Here is a 16,616-nt window from a genome sequence, read left to right as displayed (position 1 = left end):
TACAAAAACCTTTCGCAGCTTTCCAATTCCATCCCAAAATATCTTACACATTTAGCTTGCATCTTTGACAATTATCACTCAGCTGAAAAACATTTACAGTACTTGAAAATATGGCAGCAACCGGCGAACCTCCAAAAGCAACCATACCACGCCAAATCGCCATTATTGGCGCTGGCGTGGTCGGGACTGCCTTAGCAACACAGCTTATACATGCTGGCAACTCTGTCAGCATTAGCAATTCAAGAGGTCCTGATAGTCTTCGTAACGTGGAGAGAACAACGGGTGCCAAAGCAATGGACACCAAGCGCGCAGTATCTGAAGCGGATGTCGTTATTCTTGCTGTACCGATGAGTGGTATTCCACCCTTACAGCCGCTTTTACGAACATCTTTGCGGCCCGGCACAATCTTGATTGATGCCTGCAATTATTATCCCACGCGCGATGGAAACATCCGGCCGTTAGACGAAGGCATGGCAGAGAGTGTTTGGATATCGAAAACCTTCTCATTCCCAGTTGTCAAGGCATTGAATAATATCGTTGCTCTCAACATTGCTTCCAGCGCGAAACCAAAGGGTTCTTCCAAGAGAGTAGCACTTCCCGTCTCAGGAGATGACAACAAGTCTGTGGCAGTTGTGATGGAATTGGTAGAAGCGATGGGATTCGACGCATTCAACGCAGGCCAGCTAGCAGATTCGTGGCGACAGCAACCTTGACAGCCAGCTTATTGTACTGAGCCGAATTTGAAAGAACTAGTAGTTTTACTTGGCTCTGCAAAACGGGACGGTGTAAGCGCAAAACGAGACCAGGGGATGACGCTTGCACAGAAGTTACCGCCAGATTTCCCTCCGCGAATTATGGTAAAGGTAGCGCGATTAGGGGCCGGTTTGGACTGGTGGAAGCCTGGAAGTTGGCTCGCAGCGGCAAAATTTGCGTATGCTCTTGCTCGAGCGAGTTTCAAACGCACTGCTTAAAGAGGAGTGGATGGATGAAGAAAGGTGCACATCACGAGCTTCAACCCAGCTAGGGAAACGAGAAATGGCATACTCCAAGCTTTGTTGTTATTGAAGATTCTTGTTAATGAAATTTTCTATTTGCAGGCGAGATGTTACACATTGAGCGGATTTATTGATCAAGGATATGGCTAGCATAAAAGGCAGCATCCAAGATTGTTGAAATTACATCAATTAATATAGTTAAATATAATAGACGACTATTACACTATCCATATTCCACATATGAATCTAAATTTAGTGTTGACCCAACCGTCTAAAGGCTTCACCACCAAGGAGCTGACGCGTCGCGGTAGACATTCGTTCCACAGTGAACTTCGCCGTCCAGCTCGTGATGATCATACCAATCATCGATAAACGTAACGTTAAAGTTTATCTTTGAATATGAATCCTGGACTGCTGTCGCAAATATGTCTTTTCCATCAATAATTGGGCCCCATTGAGCGGGTGCCAGAATCTGAGAATCGCTCAGCACGACACCATTGATAGCGCCTGGGTACATCGCAGTGAGACGGGGGCCTGTAAAACGTATCGGAGTCTGTCTTTTCTCCAACTGTCCATTGGGATTGATAGCTTCGATAATCGAGTGAGGTTTCGACGCCTGTACTCCCCCGAATGCGGAGACGCTGTTGAGCCGCTGAGGTTGAGCCCCATTGACTGTGCAGGGAAATGTCTCGTTATAGTAGATGCCGGGAACGCGAAGAATCTCTTCATCGGTGAGACCAACAGCGCTTTTAACGATTTCAATATTCTTCTGGATGTACTCCGCGGCGTAGGTATTGAGCCCTGTCAGGTTGGCAAGTTGCAGGACCTGATCGATGGTGAGCTTGGGCAGACAATACTGAGAACTCTGCTTGGGATCAGAGGCATCTTGAAGTCGTGACACGGCCGTAACACCACCATGTCCAGCCGCTTGCGCATCTTTCAGAAGCTGGATACCGGCGAGTGGATCGGCAAGCATAACAATCCAGCCTCGCGAATTGTTGGCCGGGAGGAACTGCATGTACTCGTCGGTATGCCCGACCAGAAGCCAATCATGGTCAGTAATAACGGGGTCCTGTGTCTCCTGCGCCCTAAGAAACGCCATGATCCATGGATCTTCCGAGTCTTGCTGGCCCATTATGATACGGCCGGCAGCATATGTTTTATTGTTGAAGCTGTGCGGCGGGATTGTTTCCAGATTCCCCATAGAATCAGTAGTACCTCCACGCCACAGATACTGGATTGCGCCAACGGAGTCGGATCGCAAGTCTGTGAAGATTTGTCGGCCGGCAGAGCGGAACTCCTGTCCAGATCTGATATTTATGCGCAACACCACAGGTCCGTCGGGCCCGGGGATGCTGGAATAGCCCGGCTCAAAGAAATCTTGTACCCAAATATCAGGATCCTTAGTGAACGCGAAAATAGGCGTCTCAATGCCGGCCTGAGCGACAGGACCTTTCAGTGCCTCGACGAATTTTTCTTGTGGAAGACCTATGCCCGGATAGTTATTAGTGAAGACTTGTTGAGCATGCTGAAGGTGATGATGAGTCAATACAGGAGCAACCCGCAGTGCAACCAAGTCGCTGCCCGATTCTGATCCGTCAGTGACGTTGAAAAGAACTTGAACACGGCCGTCCCAAACTTGCGGGTACCGCGTCGTACGGCCGTCGATGCCTAGTTCCAGTCCTACTCTGAGTTCTTGCGCGGCGAAGGTGGTGTTTTCCGTCACATACACCCAGTCTTCGCCAGCCTTGTAGAAGATGCGCACATTATCGGCTGCATTCTCTCCTGAGATGCCAATGCTGCCGACAGCATTATCACTGAGATTCTGGATTGGCAGCGTGAGAAGCGGAGCAATGTACTTGGAATTGCGGAGAATATTGTCAGAAGCGTCGTTACACATCGACAATTCTCCATCAAGCGTTGAAGACGTGACATTGGCCGAGCATCGGCCATCCGTATCTCCAATGTTGGCTAGGAAGAGAGCGCCATATTCTTCGGTCCATAAAGTTTTGTCGGCATCAGTCTGGTCTGTCAAATCTACTTTGCCATCTCGATTGCTATCGGCGAGGATGGTGGCCTGAATTGCATTGCTGGCTCTAGTCAAACCTGAACGCGGTCAATACGCTGTGGCACCCGTCGCTGTTTTCCAGATTGACATTGAGGGAAAATACCTAGAATAACCACTGCCGCCTGCTTTGAGAAATGCATTGGAACGGTCTCTTCAAAATGTCTGACACAAGGTTGACTCAGGGTTACCAAGCAGAAGGGTATCACGGTCTTTTAAAATATCTACGGCTTTGCTGGCTTGTGCTACTGCCAATCCTGCTGACTTGTGCTAAAGCCGAGGATTGGCAGTGGCACCCCTGTCAACATCCATGTAAACACCTTCAAAAACATCCCCTTGGCAGGATTGGAATACGAGAGAACTCGGCGCTAAGTAAGTAAATTTGTCAAAGCCGATTTTTTTGGAATTGCATGGTTCAACAAAGAAAGCAGAAACAGTAGTTGGTGTTTTAAGACCAACTATCTTGATTCTTCACCTGGTTAAACAACACTGTCCTTCGTTATAAGGTAACATATGAGGCTGGTAGGTAAAACGATAAACAGTGTTTTCAAGGTGAAAGCCACCCGGGTTCTAGCGTGGAGACTTCTGTCAAACCGTAACGACATGGCGTCAATGGGCTGACGTACTTAATACCGTAGTATCCTTTCCGTCTGCCGTAGTATTCATAGTGTAATAGCAATCTGAGTGGATATGATCCACATAGCTTAAAAGTGAAAAGAGATTGCCTTAGGAGACATTTAATAGATTCATGAGATCCAAGCAGTAGCAAAATAACTGTAATGTGTGATCTATTGGGAGATCTGAGAATACAAAACAATCTTTATGGTGAATCTCAGCGCAGAATTTGTTTCTATCTATTTATACTGGTGTTGTGTAGCAATTCGGCGTCGGAAGTTAAGGCCAAACTCCGATGTCTTATTCAATCTCTTCTTTCAATGCAGGCTTACTGTAACAACCATCATCCCTACCATTTCTTATCTGTAACGCTGAAAAATGGACCTGTTAGTTGCCTAGTGAGTTCATCCTCTGTAGTTGTTGCGTTATAAGTTGAATTATTTCGTCACCCGCACGTGTACCCATTTGACATCAGAGACAGGACCTGTTGTGTATACGCAATTTATAATATTAGTATATAACTCATCTCATAACTCAAAATCAACTATTATGCTACTCCGTATCAGACATGCGAATTAAGAACAGCAACCCCTAGGTGAGAAGATGATGACTCGGTCAGGGTGTATCGTCCAAAGACTGCCTTCAGTACAGATGCCGCCGGAGCAGCGGCAAATGGCTGCCACACCTTGTTCTTGTGGCTCTCGCCATAATCGAAAATTCCCTTTACAAGAACACAAGACACCTCGTCCCAAATACCAGCATCTTCCATTTTAAAAAACAATCATATCTCGCTGGCCAGCGATCCGATCATGATGCTCACCAGACTTCATCAACGTATCACCAGAGGCCACGCAGCCAATGAAGATCTCTGTGTACATGTATTGTTCGTCGGCCAGTTCCAAATGCTTCTTCATCCCCAAACGCCCTCTTCTTATCAGCTATGTCTTAGCGGTCTGCTGTGGGAATATTGTAAGCGTTTGCTGTATAGGAATGATAGCCATTGCTTACATGTTCTGTTAGTAATCTTGTTTTCTTTATTAGGAGATAAACTTTCATAGACGGAGCATTTCTTCTCGTTGACAACTTCTCTTGAAAACCCGTTAAAAACATTTCCATCATCTTTTGTCACTATTCGGTTGCGGGTGGACGACATATACTCGCAACTCTCACAATATGGAAGAGAAGCCTAAGTATTCCTCCCTTAGTGATAGCGATAGCCATACAGAGGTCGATGAGGAATCATGGCCGCTTGCCGGTGACGGAGAAGGAACGCACTATCAACGAGAGAAGACAAAGTGGTACAATAAGCCTTTGCCGTGGATGATTTCTACCGCCTGCTTATTTGTTGTGGTAATTGCCTTGGTGGCCATAGAATGGCACTCTAGAAAGGCTCTTGTTAGCACAAGAGACCTTTCCATATTTGAGTGGAGTATGTATCATGTCATTCACTAACAGTCAATTTGAAGCTGATCCGAGTTCTTTAGAGGGAGCAAGAGATGCGATCAAGACACGATACGTTAAGTTCAGCAGTGGACTGGTGTATAATGAAACTGGTGATCTGGTAAGAACGCGTAATGAAAATGAGCTTGACTGGGTTGGCACGCCCACCGAAGAGATGGACAAGGCATGGGAAAGCATCACATCTCGTAAGTTAGGCGCCTAATGTAACATATTCTAGATATATCTTGCTAACAATTATTAAAGCTCAAGATCTCTTTGCTACAAAAGACGAAGTTAAAGATTTGGGACCAGATGAATATCTGATCCCTCAATTTGGTCTTTATGAGGTTGAGTAAGTTCTCTTGCATTTGTCACTGGTTAAGAAGACAGACCGCTGACCAATCAATCTGCAACAGGTTTGAAGTATTCCACGACCTTCACTGCCTCAATATGCACCGAAAGATGATTTATATCGACCACTACCCTGAGATGAAAAGCGACTCCCTGATGACCCACATCGACCACTGCATCGATACTATAAGGCAATCAATGATGTGCCATGGCAATCTCACACCAATCCCCATTATATGGTCGGAAAATAAGCACAGGTTGATGCCTGACTTTGAGAACCGCCACCTGTGCCGAGATTTTCCCATGCTGAAGAAGTGGGCAAAAACAAGGGATGCCAATGAGCCGGGCTTGAGAGACGAAATTGCGATGAGGTTGAATGGAACGCACGCGTAAACGTGGGGATGAAGAATATTTACAAATGTGCCAACGATGCCAGAACTAAAACAAATGTCAAAGAAGAGGTCAGATGCGGCGTCATCAGAGAACACCACCCACATGGCGTTTATAATACTTTGCAGATTAAAGCTAGAATTAATTGAGGGCAACGCTATAAATGCTTTTGAGTCTTCCTATTTGCACAGTAACATATTCCTATCTGAACCGCAGTGGTCCGCCAGACAACGCAAAACTACATTGCTTTGTAGAAACTATCGTATTAAGACGGAGGTTGAACCCCATCCCCGTGGGGCGTACATCTTGCTTAGTCTAACACGATTTATGCTGGGATTCTTTCGATGTCTATGGTATAATGACTGAATTATAGAAATTAGTAGAATAAATCATCGCATAGCCTGAAACGTTGAAGCTTGACACAAAAAATAGAGAAGGTTAGAGCGGATATGGTCTGTACTCCATCGATAATAACGCTCGAGGTAGTCTGGCCGTACGCATCCTGGTACTTGAGCAAATGGAAGCGGGGAAGCCCCAAGTGTACCAGGACTACTTGAATGTCACCTACATTGCATTGGCCAGAGAGTTGCCGGCAAACGAACGTAGTCCCATTGTAGAATATTAAAAGTTTATGATCGAAGTTCATGAAGCTGTGTTAAAAAGCGGTTGTTTTCAGACCAATAGCAGGCAAGTGGTAAGCGAGAAAATGACTCATAGGGGCCACGTGGAGGGAACAATATTCTTCCTTGCATTGCTCTCTGTTCAGCACAATTTGAGAGCAACTAATAAGGCTTTGGCCGGATCGTAATAGTTCCTCAGATTCACAGAACAGAAACCTCTCTAACAAAGCTAGCAAATGGCCCGCTATGGCCGCCGATGCGCAAAATCACATCCTCTGTCCACCTTGCCAGAGCTTCATTATCTGGACCAAGACCCCAGATTTATCATGTGATGACGGATTTGAGATACCCTACAAACCAAGTTTTGAAGCTTTGGAGGTTTCAGCGGCCCAGTGTCCGCTTTGCCAATATGTTTTTCGGAATGTTCTAGATGGGAAGCCTCGTTATGATGGGCGAGAACCTACTCCAGTGTCATACAGAATATTTGCAGAGGTCGGCGGGGGGTCCGAACGACGCTTAATAAACGTCACTTGGATAGAAGATCTTCCATTTCCAAGTGCAGGCCCTCGAGACCCAGTATACTATCTTGCACATCCTGAAAGTCAGTTCAGATACAAAGATTGGTGGTTGAATAAGCGAATAAAATACTAAAATAAAGTTCTAGGTATTAAAAATAGAATACTATGGCGAGAAAAAGTACCATCGTTCGACTCTCGTCTGAAAGCTGTGTCAGAATGGATATCGGAATGCGACTGTCATCATACCCGATGTATTGAAAAGCCAACTGTGAGACCTCAAAGGCTTTTAGATCTTTCCGATGTCGAGAATTCGAAGGTAGTCCGATTAATCGAAACCTCTACTTCTGTTGAGATAGACGTTCGCTATTCTACTCTTAGTCACTGCTGGGGACCCCCAACAGCCGAGCCGCCACTGAAAACCACGTCAGCCAATTTAAACAATCACTATATGGGAATTCCGGTAGCAAATTTGAATCTCAACTTTAGAGACGCCGTCTTCATTTCTGTTAAGCTTGGTCTTCGATACTTATGGATCGATTCCCTTTGCATCATCCAAGACGACCATGGAGACTGGGAAATGGAAGCAGCAAAAATGGCAGATATATACCGCCAAAGCTATATCAATCTCGCTGCGTCTGCGGCACATGATGCTCATGGAGGTATAATTGATTTATCTTCTCTTCATATCTCCAGGCATACAACTACCACTGTAGTCCGTCACAACCTATCGAGCCCAGTCGCAGTGGGCTCAGCGGGTGAATTTTACGAGGAATTCATGATCAGGCCTACGACACTAAAAGAAGAGTCTCGAAAACTTTTATCTCGTTCATCTTCTCCGTACTTTGCACGGGGTTGGGTACTCCAAGAAGTAGCGCTTGCTCCTCGGACGGTATACTTCACAACCGATCAAATGATGTGGCAATGCCGGCACCTTTTTGAATCCGAAGACGGAGCCTGGTCTTCAAGCGGTGGGATTCCAGCTTTGACTTACGCTTATTCAACATCGGAAATTTTCGACTTTACAAAGAAGCAGAAAGCTTTCTCAATATGGCAAGTGTGGCTAAAGTCATACGTGACTCGAGAGCTTTCATATCCCTCTGATGTCTCAGCCGCAGCTGCAGGCTTAATTAACTATTACCAATCAAAAACTGGGCACACGCCTATGCTTGGACTGTGGAAAGAAACGCTGTATGCTGATCTGCAGTGGTCGATTTCGGGTGGCCACTTTAAGGACGCGCCCCCAAGAAACAACTTCCCATCTTGGTCTTGGTTATGTCTTTTACCATGCGGCAATCCAGGAGTATCATTCGATGATATTACATATCTTGGAAGCACAACCCAATCTCTTCGAATTGAAGAATGGGAAGAGAAGTGGAGCGGTCTACCTTTTACATCGACACTCCAGTTCTCCAAATTGGTAATCTCAACAATCACTCAGGATGGGATACTTTCCGTTCCGTTTGCTGAAGGTAATACCTTTTCAGGTGTGAAGGTTGAAGTTCAGGGAAGCTTCATATGGCACGATTATCCCAAGATTGAATACCAATTACCTGTGGGATCGAAACATGTAGTTAAACTAGCTCATCTCGAGCAAACTATATTTCGAAATGACACTACCGGCGTCGCAAGGTCATTCCGGGACAGCTACCTTGTTTTAAGAATGATCACAGATAACCCCCCACGGTATCAACGGCTTGGGACTGGTAGGATTTATACCTCCATGGATGAAAAAATAGACATCTTGAGTTCAACTGGCTACTTGGAGAGGCACTTTAAGGAATCAGATAGGCAGAGTATTGAACTCGTGTGAGACCGAGAAAAGAGAGTAGCAATGAAGCTTTGATCACATCTGAAAGTTAAGAAAATTGTCGATCCGTATGCACTCCGTCTTTTGGCTTTGACATGATCAGTACATGTAATGATGACCCATACTGTAGGTCTCATGACATTGTCAATGATATCACTGACGCCGCTCGCGAACACTCGATTAAACGTTTCCAGTAGAGAGAGATTTGAGAGCAAAGCCATATTATCATGTATTTGTGACCGTGGTGGGACCAAGCTAACGCTAATGGCCGAGCTCATACTCCGTATGAAGAGGGTGGGATATATGCCAATTCTAAGACTGGCGAACGGAGCTAAACGTACTCAAAAACATTAATCTAATGATCGAAGAGAACCAATCCTTCTTATTCTCACCGACCAAGGGCCGTATTCCCTACTGTCTTGGGCCAAAGGTGGCTTTAAGCACCTCCGGCTGACATCTCCATGAAGAGCTTTTCGGTCTTCATTCCAAGGGATGAAAGTAAGAGAACTCCACCAGCAACAATTACGAGGATGTATACTCGGCTCATTGCCTTGACAATAGCCTCCAGAGCAAGGGCCCTGACAGAGTCGGTAGCTTGGGCAAGAAGCTGACTTTGAGTACCTGCAATGGCACCATGCAGCTGGGCATCCGTATATCCGTATCCTGCCAGAGCGCTCTGGAGATATTGGAACGCAAGGTTCTGAAATACGGTTCCAGAGATAGCCAGAGCGTGGACAGCGGCTCCGATTTGCGCCATGTTAATGAAGCCAATAGCGTCAGGAATCATTTGGGGTCCGAAGCGCGGATCCATGGCCACCTTTACGGGGGTAACAGAGTATGCGGCCTGGTTCGCCACGCCTGTTCCTATGGCCAAGATGACGCTGTATCCGTATACTCGAGATGCCGAGGTAGTAGAATCGACTGTAAACATCAAAGCTCCGCCGATAGTAATCATTACTCCTCCAAAGATATACCACGGTTGGTAGTATCCAAATTTTGGCATAAGCGTGCCGTTAAACATGATGCAGAAGATCGTGACACAGATAAAAGGAAGCAGTCGTACAGCCGCTGAAATAGCGCCATCATCCCTCGTGAATTGGAAAAAGAGTGGGATGTAGTACACTGGCGCAAAGATTGTTGTTGTTGTACAGGCAGTAGCGAAATGTTGCAATACCAATGATCGTGATAACAGGAAGCCTGCCGGAAAGATGCGCTGTGCTTTAGTAGTGAATACCTTGAAGCGCTGCTGCAGTCCAAAGAGTATGATTAGAACGCCGCAAGTAACAAAGCAAGCAATTGTTCGGCCATCACTCCAAGCCCACTCAGCGCCGCCAAAGGTGAGGGCCAAAACCCAGACAGCATAAATTGCAGCATTGAGAACAGTTCCAAGCCAGTCTACTGCAGCCAGCCTCTGGAAAAGCTTGAGAGTCGGTTGGGGGTCCAGCGACGGGATGGCGAATATGTAAACGGGACAGGTCACAGCGAAAATAACCAAATTAATGTAGAATGCCTTTTGAAGTGTTAGAAGCGATTTTAATAAACAAGGTGGTTCAAAATCTTACCCAGCGCCAGGTGGCAGAGCTCTCCGCAAAGGCCCCTCCAATGATTGGGCCAAGAATAGTCCCAACACCCCAAGACACTCCTGTTCCTGCAATATATAGAGGACGTTCGCGTGGGGAAGACAATAAAGACAAGATATTTAATCCTCTGCAGAAGTTTTTAGCATAGCAAAGCGAAAAATATTGGGAACTCCATTACTTACCCCAGGTATATGCCAGCTCCTCCGGCACCAGCAATAACTCTTCCAATGATGAGTGCCTATGCTGTTGTCAGCAGATTGAATAAAAGGCTGCTGAGATTATTCAATAACTAACATTCATATTGGGTGCAGCGCCGCAAATGGCACTACCGACTTCAAACATCACAGCTGTTGCAAAGAATAGCCATTTCACATCGAAAATGCCGTATGCTTTCCCCCTGCAAGATGTTAGTTTATCGACAACAATCAGATGTGATAAAGTTCTCTTACATTGACAAGATAACGGCAACACTACCCAATGGAAATCCAACTCCAATCCAGGCCAGTTTTTCCGGTTCACCGAATTGTTCAAGAACAGTTCCTTGAACATCTGCGGCAACGGTCGTATCAAGTCCATATAGAGCACCGGTTACGTATACGGTTATCAGAGTCAATACCCACTATATGAGGAAGGACAAGCCCGAGATGTTAGCGCTTCTGTCAAATTCAGTTTTAGAGTTGCATTATTGGTACCTTCCAGGTCGAGACACCTTTAGCCTTTCGGACGTCTGTGACAATCTCTTCCGTCGATTCTAATGGGCTCTTCTCCAGACCCCGGAGCGAGCTGTCATTATCGGATGGTGACTGCTCTTTGGAGTTGTGGCCGGAAATGGTACTTTGGGTCTCCGGCGACGAGTCACTGAGGTTCTTGGTGTAGTCCATAACTACTAGTATGTGCCTCTTCAGCAACGTGACACAGGACTAGGTGGCGATGGAGTGGAAGTTTTTCACGATATACAAATTACAGGGCACCGTGACTATATAAGTTTTCCTCTTCTTCGCGGAAAATATAGAGAAATTTCATATTCTAGCGCTGACACAATTCACCCATCTTACAGCTGAATCCTGCCAATATTGGTCCCGGCCACTCGGTGATCACGCCGCGATGCTTCCAAATGATAATGAGGTTTGCCGAAATGTCCGCGCGCTAGCGTTGATTTGGCAGAGATGTCCCGATAGACAGATAATGATCGTTCAAATCCATGTGTTTACACAGTTAATTCAAGGGGCTGATCTCGTTGGAGTTGCAACTCTGTGGTATCGCGCATCTTATATCGCCGCGCGGGCCGCGGCGGGCCGCGACCATGTGGGCGGTGTAAGACAAACCAACAGGGTTGTTCTTCGCCCTACTTCTCGATCGGCGATTACGGCGCATTGCCCTTGTATGAATACAAACTACTGTAGGTCTGTGTATTATTCCGTTGCCGATTCGCCGATCTCACTCTGCTTTAGTGGATTACTCCACGTGTGCCCAGATAGATGTCAAGTCCTATGACATTCTCGGCCCCGAACCCGACGCAAGTGACGAAAGAAATATGCGATAACTCCGAAAGTTGTAGGGGTTGATTTGAAAATTTTGCAACGGGATACAGGAAGAAATACAAGATAGTAGATAAACGGTTACAGGATGAGACAGCACATGTCTAAGCAAGTCAACACAAGGTCAAGATGAACAATAAATTCATGAACTCAGACTCGTCTCCGTCCAGGAAGATCAATTGGATGCATAATTGCAAAGTTGTCGTAACCGCTTGGGAGAATTTACGCATATTGAACTAGTAACCTGTCAACGTGGCTCATCTACCCACTATCACAGCGGTAGATGCAAATCTAGTCATAGCCTTCTTTAATGGTGTAACTGCCGTCTTTTCGGGGCCCATTGGGCTCCATACATTCCAAAGGCCTGTTCATGACATAGCGGAGAAGACTAGATCTCGGCAAATGCGATTATTAGCCGCATTGTTAGTGCCTCGAAGGGGCATTCAGCCAGCCTATGGCGAACGGTGTAACACCCCGGCAGGAGTTCCTCTACCACTCCGAACTGCATGCCTGGTAGTCGACACTATAGTTCTGAGTTATCACAGTAATACTGAAGCCCCACAAGTTTAGTGCGGCTGATACTTTCAACCGATGATAGATTATGAAAGCAAGTGAGCTCATTGCAGCATTTGTGGATAGTCTGATAACTACAATGCTTCCTTAAGGTATTGTGTTGCACGAGAATTTAACAGCGGTGATATAATGAGTCGCCAATGATATGGACGTAACAGGAGATGTAAAGAAAAAATGTCACTTAAGGGAAATAAAAGAGTCATCTGTGAGAATTTTGACCATCTTGTGAAGAAGTCAAACGGTAACGAAGCTGGAGGATGAGATGTTAGTCAGCATGCCCAGTAAACAAAGTTGAGCTTTTCCTAAGGCTTTCAAGAACTGACGGATTTTCGCCGTCCAAGACAATTGATTAGGCGAGAGTTGCAGTGGAAAGACTTGGTTCGTCTAGGAGCACCATATATCGTCTCTCCCGAGCGACCAGAATCATTGAGCGTATATTGGACACGCTGACCGGAATCGCAGGATTGATAAGCTTCTTCTCATTCTTAGTTTGAGATCCACCATGGAATAACACAGCATCGAATGGTTCCACAGAACGCCCTAATCGATCGAAAATCTCGACTCATGTCAAAGGCAAGGCGCAAGCAAAGGCGTCGTCAACTGTACTCCGTATAGGGAATACAATGAACATTATATAAATATGTTTTCATATCAACACCATTGGCAGTGATTCAAGGGTCCAATGCAGTTTTAGTGGCCACGATCGAGTCGGAGCATTCAATGTCTCGAACTACGCAAATCACTTCCCTCAGTAGGGACCACGATCTAGAGAGTTCGGTAACAACTTCCATCCAGCTTCAGCCGCTCCCGCAAAGCGAGATTCAGCAGCGCGACACACACCGTCATGACGCTTCTGATGGGGAACTATCAGATATAGATCCGGTACTGGAAGCTACCCGCGCTGCCGACAATGATGTGCCGGATGGTGGCTATGCATGGGTCGTTATCTTCGCTTCCGCCATTGTCTGTTTCCGGTTCACTGGCAATGGCAACTATACCTAGGGTGTCATACAAAATGCTCTTCTTGAGCAGAAGCTAGCATCAGCAGCCACTTTATCCTTCATTGGATCTCTGTCTCCTACTATGATGGCTGTCTTGGCCATCGTCAATGCCCGCGTTATCCGTTGGCTGGGTATCCGCTTGAGCGCCATACTCGGAATCGTCCTCCTTGGAGTCGCCCAATTGACGAGTGGATTTTGCACACATAGTGTGGCTGGGCAGTTTATTATACGCGGCGTTGGTGTCGGCCTGGGTATGAGTTTGTGCTTTATGGTGACCTCTACCATCCCAGCGCAATATTTCAGCCGGAAGCGTGGTCTTGCTAACGGGATTGTCTCCGCTGGTGGCGGTCTGGGGGCAGCTGTCCTCAGCTATGTTCTGGATGCCTTAATCCAAGAATTTGGCGTTCAATGGGCATATAGGATTGTAGGAATCATGACTTTGGTCACCGGGCTTCCTGCCGCCTGGATCATGAAAGAGCGCACAACTCTCCCAAAAGTTAGCTTTATTGAGTGGCGATTATTCAAGGACCTGAAATTCGTTTTGATCTTCGTTGCAGGAGCCATTACAAGGTTCCCACTTCTTGTACCAGCCTTCTTCCTACCATTTTATAGCAGTTCGATTAAGCTGCCGTCAAGCACTGGTGCTGCTCTCTTGTCTGGTTACAATTTCTCATCAGCCGTCGGCTGTATTCTCGGTGGCTTCTGTTTAGATACTTTAGGGCCTCTGAACACGCTCATTATCTCATTAATTCTCAGCGCCGTCAGCATGCTTACACTATGGCCAGCTTCCACCACCTTAATCCCGTTGGCATTTTTTTGCAGTCATCAACGGTGCCTCGAACGGCATGTATTTTGCCACAGTGCCGACTGCCGTGGGCAACATCTTTGGATCTGCCAGGGTGTCTGTTGCTTTGGGCATGATTGTAACTGGCTAGGGAGCAGGTTATCTAATAGTTAGTAGTTCCAGTGTAGTGGCCGTCCCGGAATCTAAAGCTGATATGGGAATTACAAGGAGCCCCAATCGCGGGTTATATATTGGACGAGCATGGAGGATCGGAGGCGGGTCCCACGGCCTTTCGACCCGCCATGTTCTACGCCGGCTCGCTCGCTATGGGAGCGACTGGCTTTCTTATACTTATGAGATCTCGAATAAGCTCATCGCTTTTAGCTAAGCTCTAGATTTGCTACGGTAATCTTTAGCGCATCTTGAGTAAGGAATATAAAAGAATGTCAATGATAGCAAGTAATGTAGCTATTGACTAAAGCGAGAGATGGTGTCCAAGTGTCCTTGAGAGACCCGAATCTGCGGATTCCCCCATTTATCTGTCATTGGCTCTCCCGTATGTTACTATGACGACGCTCCAAAATTTCATTTCCAACGATTGTTATTTTTTAGAAACATTTGATTTGATCGAACGTGAGAATACTTCTGCTGTATCAAAATCACCACTCCCTCATGGAGCCCAATCTTCTTACACAGTCTTGTAACCCCTTCAATTTGCTCCTGATCTAGAATCCCAGATGTAGAAATTGAATCTAAGAGTCTATCGGGATCGTATTTCTCACGAGGCCTCAGGGTCTAATATCCTAAAAGCAGCTTGCAAGTTGGATTGAGATGGTTACCTCTGAGATGTTAAACATCTTGCTCTCACACTGCAACTAGCAACATTCGACAGATGTTAAATCTCAATCTAGTCTATTAACAAATTAGTTTTTTTATAGTTTTCTAGTATTTCCACAATTTCATCATATCCCTTTTTATGTGCTATACTTAATGCAGATATTCCAGAATTTGATCTGCTTTGTATATCTGCTCCAAAGGCTAATAGAACTTCAACAGTCTCAATGAAGCCTTTAGCAGAGGCGTTTTGCAAAGGAGTGTACCCCGATTGGCTCCTATGGTTAACATCTGCCCCGTTCTTTAATAATATCTCAACAATTTCTTTTTTTTTTTCACAATGAGCGGCTGTGCTTAAGGGTGACCAACCACCATCAGTAACAATGCTATGATTCGCACTGTTCTCAAGAAGAAAACGGACCATGTCAACCCGTCCGTGTTGAGATGCACTATGGAGTGCGGTCATGTTTAAAGAGAATGCTGAATTAACATCGGAACCCTTGTGTAGCAGAAGGCGAGCTACATCCAGATGGCCATGAACTACAGCCTTAGTGAAAGCAGTGTGTCTAAATTTACCACAGAGTGTGATATCTGCGCCTCTTTGTAAGAGGATTTTGACTGCATTCAATAAACCTTTCCTCGACGCGATTATCAGCGGGGTATCTCCATCAGCCAAGCGGTTGATATCCGCACCATGCTCGAGGAGGAGATCCATGCATTCTTCGGCGTTCGCCTGCTGGTTTTCGATTGATTGTAAAACACACATCAATGGACTGCTTTGTCTAATATTGACCACATTTGGATCAGCACCTGCCTTAATGAGCAGGGCCACAATGGTATAATAGGCCTTGGAAGCTGCTATGAGCAGCGGCGTGTCTCCATTATTGTCCTTGATATTCAAGTGTGGTTTATACCCGAAGAGTATCCCCATGCTTTCTATAACTTCATTTGACTGATCCAATTCTGCAACAGTGTGCAAAGGAGTCTTGTGGTCTATATCAACAGCGTCGCTATCAGCACCGTTATGGAGTAACGCCTCTACCACTTTGGGATAGGAACACGCTAGGTGAATGGGTGCTCGTTTGGCTTCGTTTTGTGCATCAACCTTTGCACCCCTGTGAGGAGGTACAAGACAATATGAAGATGTCCGCTTGATGCGGCATAGTGAAGGGGGGATTCTGTCCCCGCTCGACGATCCAGATCCCAACCTGCATTATTTAATTCGGACACAATAGATAAGTATCCTCCCGATATGGCGTTTATGAGTGCCAAATTCAGCAAGTTTCCAGAATCTGACATCACAACCTTTGGCTTCAATGACATCAGGTACTTTACCATAAGGTAGTGGCCACCAGAAGCTGCGTAAACCACAAGACGGTCATTAAGACGAATCTTAGGATCTTCTTGAAGCGCTTTAAATGCCTCAAGGTGTCCGCTCTCCGCAGCACGATGGCAGGGCATAGCTCCTTGATTATCTTGAGCGGACTTGTCTGCACCTCTTTGAA

The 16,616-nt window shown here is 46.0% G+C and overlaps 5 protein-coding genes across 5 annotated transcripts; 3 read left to right on the top strand and 2 right to left on the bottom strand.

Annotated features, from left to right (window-relative positions):
- Positions 1–110: 110 nt before the first annotated feature.
- Positions 111–713, top strand: Triagg1_4368 (uncharacterized protein; the record flags this gene model as incomplete). Its single annotated transcript, XM_062898763.1, has 1 exon — positions 111–713. The coding sequence occupies one exon, from the start codon at positions 111–113 to the stop codon at positions 711–713; it is 603 nt and encodes a 200-aa protein (XP_062756875.1).
- Positions 714–1,275: 562 nt separating this feature from the next.
- On the bottom strand, positions 1,276–3,203 carry Triagg1_4367 (uncharacterized protein; the record flags this gene model as incomplete). Its single annotated transcript, XM_062898762.1, has 2 exons — positions 1,276–3,101; positions 3,167–3,203. The coding sequence occupies 2 exons, from the start codon at positions 3,201–3,203 to the stop codon at positions 1,276–1,278; spliced, it is 1,863 nt and encodes a 620-aa protein (XP_062756874.1).
- A 1,645-nt stretch (positions 3,204–4,848) lies between these two features.
- Triagg1_4366 (uncharacterized protein) lies at positions 4,849–5,859 on the top strand (the record flags this gene model as incomplete). Its single annotated transcript, XM_062898761.1, has 4 exons — positions 4,849–5,104; positions 5,160–5,321; positions 5,380–5,467; positions 5,532–5,859. The coding sequence occupies 4 exons, from the start codon at positions 4,849–4,851 to the stop codon at positions 5,857–5,859; spliced, it is 834 nt and encodes a 277-aa protein (XP_062756873.1).
- A 3,378-nt stretch (positions 5,860–9,237) lies between these two features.
- Positions 9,238–11,262, bottom strand: Triagg1_4365 (uncharacterized protein; the record flags this gene model as incomplete). The annotated part of the gene is made up of 6 exons (XM_062898760.1): positions 9,238–10,311; positions 10,364–10,508; positions 10,564–10,619; positions 10,676–10,778; positions 10,831–11,000; positions 11,074–11,262. The coding sequence occupies 6 exons, from the start codon at positions 11,260–11,262 to the stop codon at positions 9,238–9,240; spliced, it is 1,737 nt and encodes a 578-aa protein (XP_062756872.1).
- A 1,950-nt stretch (positions 11,263–13,212) lies between these two features.
- On the top strand, positions 13,213–14,428 carry Triagg1_4364 (uncharacterized protein; the record flags this gene model as incomplete). The annotated part of the gene is made up of 3 exons (XM_062898759.1): positions 13,213–13,455; positions 13,495–14,179; positions 14,316–14,428. 3 exons carry the CDS (start codon positions 13,213–13,215, stop codon positions 14,426–14,428), a joined length of 1,041 nt encoding a protein of 346 aa, XP_062756871.1.
- Between the last annotated feature and the right edge of the window lie 2,188 nt (positions 14,429–16,616).

Source organism: Trichoderma aggressivum, assembly GCF_033847375.1.
Source record: "Trichoderma aggressivum f. europaeum strain CBS 100526 chromosome Unknown scaffold_013, whole genome shotgun sequence".
In the NCBI taxonomy this organism is placed as follows: Eukaryota; Fungi; Ascomycota; class Sordariomycetes; order Hypocreales; family Hypocreaceae; genus Trichoderma; species Trichoderma aggressivum.
This window is presented reverse-complemented; position numbering and strand designations above follow the sequence as displayed.